Source organism: Phaethon lepturus, unplaced genomic scaffold, assembly GCF_000687285.1.
Source record: "Phaethon lepturus isolate BGI_N335 unplaced genomic scaffold, ASM68728v1 scaffold5367, whole genome shotgun sequence".
NCBI lineage: Eukaryota > Metazoa > Chordata > Aves > Phaethontiformes > Phaethontidae > Phaethon > Phaethon lepturus.
Window position 1 is genome coordinate 16,147 of NW_010552418.1, and position 5,430 is coordinate 21,576.

Consider the following 5,430-nt stretch of genomic DNA (forward strand, 5'->3'; position numbering starts at 1 on the left):
ATTGGCAAGCCTCCAGTCTTCTGGGACCTCCCCTGTTAACCAGCACTGCTGATAAATGATGGAGAGTGGCTTGGCAAGCTCTTCCACCAGCTCTCTCAGTACTCTTGGGTGGATCCCATCAGGCCCCATAGACTTGTGGGTGTCCAGGTGGCATAGCAGGTCGTTCACTCCTTCCTCCTAGATTATGAGGGGGGTTATTTTGCTTTCCATTCCTGTCTTCCAGCTCAGGGAGCTGAACACCCTGCGGATACCTGGTCTGGCTATTAAAGACTGAGGCAAAGGTGGCATTAAGTATCTCAGCCTTTTCCTCATCCTTGGTGACAATGTTCCCCTCTGCACCCAATAAGGGATGGAGATTGTCCTTGGCTTTCTTCTTGTTGTTAATATATTTGTAAAAACATTTTTTGTTATCCCTTACAACCGTGGCCAGATTGAGATCTAGCTAGGTTTTTGCCTTTCTAATTTTCTCTCTTCCAGCATGAGATTTCTTCACAGACAGGATGAGGGAGGAAAATTCTGCAAATGGCAAGTGTTTAGGACTTGGATAAGCAGAGAGAGAATATATTCATATAGAACTATCTACGGATTTAAATGCCTTTACATTATCAATGCATTGCTTATGGCAGAAATTAACAAATTAATTTGCTATCAGATTCCTTTTGTAGAAACTTATTAAAAGATGTAGTTGTTCTGCTACCACCTCCATAAGGCAGGACTAGAGAGAATTAGTCATCATATACAAGACCACAAAGAACTGCAGTTCTGATTCAAAACCAAATTTCTAGTTGGAACAGATTGAAAAACAGTTGGGATAAGCCTGCCAGTCTCAGGAATGGATGAATCTGACAGATTCAGTAAAGTTCTCTCTAAGTCAGCATCCTAAGGCACTCAAGCTTGTCCAACATAGATGAGCTTCTCAGTTAATTTAGAAACAGTGCTAGAAACTCCCCCCCGCCTCCAAAAAAAAAAAACAAAAAACACCACAGAACAAAACCAACCAAACAAAACAAAACAAACAAAAAACAACCACCAAAACCCAACCGGAAACCCTGGACAGAATAGTGTAAAAAATCAGTTATAATTCTTCTTACGACTAACCATTAGAAAGTGTGCCACTTCTGCATTTCCTGACTCAATTTGACAACTCATGATGTTTTAATACAGACTTCATACTTAATAGACATATAATCACTTATCTGCCACACTGCTATTCTAGAAAGGCAATCTAAAAATTTAAATATGACTAGACAACCTGATAACTCAGAGTTAACATCACTGGAGTTTGGATTACTTATAACAACAAAAAGAATTTCTGAAGGCTGTACCTTGATAGGTTTATTAAAATCTCCACCACAGAACGTCTGCAAGGGAACACTGAACTTCCTCCAGCAGGGATTTAAGTTGTTCTTAATCACCTTAAAAAAAATTACAGTACGTCATGTGAGGGATGCGGTGTGCAAGTCCCTAAGAAACGTAACATGAGGGTTCTGCACAGCTATCTAAGAACAGCCTCAGTCAGTTCAACCCTGTCATACATAGATGGCCAAGCAAAAGCTCTGTAAGCCATAAAAGCTTGAAGTTTAGGCTAAAGCTAAACTTTAAAGCCAAGCCAACCTAACAGTTCATCACCACTGAAAGGGAGGAGAGTCTGCCACTTGGTGCATGCTTGGACTCTTCCCCGAGCCAGCTTCATCCAGTCACCAGGCAGCAAATAAACAATTTTCTGCCAGGTCAGTGAGCAGAATCCCTTTTTTAGGATACAAGACAACTTTCATTGCCAAACTGGTGCAAAGCATGACCAGGAGTAGGTAGGAGTAAGCTGTCTGATCAACTCACTAAAAACATCAGCATAGAAATAGTACCTCTGATCTGTACACCAGCTGCCATGTTCCAGCATCACTCTGCTTGTAAACCTCCAAAAATGGATCCGATTTACCTAAGAAATCCTGCAAACAAAAACCCAACAGAAGTAATCAGCTTCCTATATTTTACTCAGATGACAGAAGAGTTGGCTAATTGGCTAATCCATATACAATACTTCAAACAAAGCACAAAGTCAAACAAACAATACATTTGTTTTCTTCTATTTTATTTTACTTTTCTCTTCTAAACTGCTGATGATGATAAGTCATCAGAATTTATCAGCTCCAATTCCAAGACTGCCTCCGCAGACCATTTTTGTTACTGTAAGTCACACCATTTTGCTGACTGAGCAGTGAGGCCGCTAAATCTCTGGATTGGTCTTTGTCTTAAAATAACATCAAGGCAACATACCTAAATTACCACCTTTTCTTCTTAATAACATGGCAGAAATCTCAGTTCACAGCTACAATATTCATCAGAGATAGTGATGTAATTGAACTGTATTAATATAGAGACTATTCCAAAGCCGAAATAAACCCCTAAACCTGTAAGTTGAGTTTCTGGTTTGACATTATGGTTTTCAACATGAAATTACAGAATCATAGAATAGTTTGGGTTGGAAGGGACCTTTAAAGGTCATCTAGTCCAACCCCCCTGCAAAAAGCAGGGACATCTTCAACTAGGATGATCAGAGCCCAGTCCAACCTGACCTGGGATGTTTCCAGGGACGGGGCATCCACCACCTCTCTGGGCAACCTGTGCCTGTGCTTCACCACCCTCACTGTCAAAAATTTCTTCCTTAGATCTAGTCTCAACCCACCCTCTGTTGGTTTAAAACCATTACCCCTTGTCCTCCTGCAACAGGCCCTGCTAAAAAGTCTCTCCCCATCTTTCTTCTAAGCCCCCTTTAAGTCCAGAAAGGCTGCAATAAGGTCTCCCCGGAGCCTTCTCTTCTCCAGGCTGAGCAACTCCAACTCTCTCAGCCTGTCCTCACAGCAGAGCTGTTCCATTCCTTCGATCATCTTTGTGGCCTCCTCTGGCCCCACTCCAACAGGTCCATGTCTCTCCTGTGCCGAGGGCTCCAGAGCTGGACGCAGAACAGCAGGGAGGTCTCACCAGAGCGGGGCAGAGGGGCAGAATCCCCGCCCTCACCCTGCTGGCCACGCTGCTTTGGGTGCAGCCCAGGATGTAGTTGGCCTTCTGGGCTGTGAGCACACATTGTCAGCTCATGTCCAGCTTTTCATCCACCAGTACTCCAGTCCTTCTGGGCAGGGCTGCTCTCCATCCCTTTATCCCCCAGCCTGTACTGATACCAAGGTGGCCCCGACCCAGGTGCAAGACCCTGCACTTGGCCTTGCTGAACCTCATGAGGTTTGCACTTCTGTCCAGGGGCTTTCTGTCTCCAGTTTACTTCACCGTAAGTAACAAAACACAGTAAGCCTTTTTTCATATATAGATTACCTAGCTTAGTTAGCTTAGTTGAATGCCTGCCAATACAGAGAGATTCCTGGCCAAAAGGCACTAACTGTAAGTATTGCAGAAATATGCATTATAATTTTAAAAAATCAGTACCTTTTTGTCCAAGTTTTGGGCTCCAATTTCCAAGTACACAACCCTGGCATCTTTAATCTCCTCTGCTGAAATCTGTGCCACAGAAATTAAAAAAAAAATTAAACAAGAAACACCACAGATTTTTGCTCATACTTGTCCACGAAATAAAGTGTAGCTACAAGTATTTATCTTTCCTATATATGTGTAGCATTTGAAGATATATATAACCAGAAATGTTACTTTGTCCCAGACAACATATGAAAGAATGAGAAACCATTTTTTCCACACAAAAGCCTTATTTACCGTAATCGTGCCCTTTCCTGCTGGTTTTCCCTGCTTCAGTTCCAGCGGTCGGGTGAACACCGAGCTGGACACAACCTAAGGTTAAAAGATAAATAATATAAATATCAAGTTAGACAAAGAGCAAAGAATTACTCTTTTGGAGCAAAATTTTCAAACTCTCCAAAAAGACCTAAAAGGACTTAAATGTATTTCCAACAGCAAAAGCCATCAGAGTTTGTGCTCCTGAATGGCTGAACAGTCTAAAAATTATCTTCTCTCACTATCCACAAAACAGTACCCACTAACATGCCTCCAAACTTAACTTTAGTCTCCTGTTTTTGCTACCGCGTAGACACAAGAGGCATGTTCATCACAAGTAGCCAAAAAATCTATTAAAAAATTAGAAAAGACGACTTAATTGATCAAGTCTTTGTTTAATAACATGAACCCCACTTTTCTTCTCCTACCTAGCTATATAAAACCCTCCTCAGGAAATTAATACAGAATCTCAAGTAGCCTTATTTTCCCAAATTTACTGCCTGATGATCACTTTGTGCAAAGGAAACTCCATTAGAGCTCTCCAAGCACCATGCCTTTCTTACTCCCAAACTGCCTTTAGTGTTACAAGCAACTCCTAAGTAAAGCAACTGATTGCAAACCATGTTTATTTCTAAACTTCACCTTGTGATTGAAACGATTTTTCTAGGTTCAATAGCAATGCAAACTAACCTGTTCAACAAGATGTGTTCAAATTTGAGAGTGTCAAATTTGAATGAAGCCTTTGATAAAGCAGTCTTTCACCCCATTTTTCTTAAAAAAACCCAAGCTTGCTGTTACTTTTTAGACCACTTAACACGCCTCTATGCTTACTTGTCCCAGTGTGCACTCGATCCCTCCAAGATAGTCATCATCATTTAAATCAAAGGACTTGTTATCGATATCATACATGCCAAATTTCAGCTTCTGCACTTTCTCGAAGTAGTAATCCACAACCAGTTTCTTGCAGAATTCAGGGTTTTGGCAGTTCTTGATCCTTTCCGTGCGATCCAGCTGCACAAACATGGACGCAAAGCTGTTGATGATGAGTAGCAACCATACTTTCTCCCACACAGCTCTTTATCTGCACCCTTAGGCCTCTGTGCTGGTCGAACACAGGCACCACCCGGGCTATGCACCCTCAACCGTGCTTTGTGCTCGGCGGTGAACCAGGCCACTGCCGCAGGGCTGAACAACGGCTCACCAAGAAAGGAAATTGCACCATATAGTAAATGTTACTGTATGTGAAAATTCTGAAAATTACAGGGGAAAAAGGCTGGTGACACACTGTATTCTGGACTGTGTGCTCTGGGGTAAAGAAAAGAGGACAAGCTATATCGTAACAGGCAAACAAATGTCCCGACGCAACTCTAAGCAAACGTATGAGCAATTCATTAAACCAATGAGCGTTAAAACTCCAAACAGAGTTTGGGTGTGGTCATCGGGGACTGCTCACTGAATGCAAGTCTGAATTAAACGTATCACCCGTTAGGAAAACCCAGCGTGTTTCACACCCGACGGCAAAGCAGGGGCTGGCCGCCGCCCTTACCTCAGCCCACTGGCCGCCGCCCACGTCCTGGAGCAAGACGCAGAGAGGATCCGACCTGGAGCCCAGGTCGCGGTCGAGGAGGCTCCGGCAGGACACCGACAGCTCCACCCTGGACACGCACCCGGCCATCTGCGGGCAGAGCACAGAGG

General features: G+C 43.1%; 1 protein-coding gene across 2 annotated transcripts in view; it reads right to left on the reverse strand.

Moving 5' to 3' along the window:
• CPNE1 (copine I) overlaps positions 1-5,410 on the reverse strand; it is a 17,457-nt gene extending 12,047 nt beyond the window's left edge. For both annotated transcript variants that reach the window (XM_010291202.1, XM_010291201.1), the window contains exons 1-6: positions 5,282-5,410; positions 4,567-4,746; positions 3,718-3,792; positions 3,436-3,507; positions 1,863-1,946; positions 1,326-1,415 (exon numbers count right to left, since the gene is read on the reverse strand). In XM_010291202.1, the coding sequence (XP_010289504.1) occupies positions 1,326-1,415; positions 1,863-1,946; positions 3,436-3,507; positions 3,718-3,792; positions 4,567-4,746; positions 5,282-5,410 (630 nt within the window). The remainder of the gene's footprint in view (positions 1-1,325; positions 1,416-1,862; positions 1,947-3,435; positions 3,508-3,717; positions 3,793-4,566; positions 4,747-5,281) is intronic.
• Between the last annotated feature and the right edge of the window lie 20 nt (positions 5,411-5,430).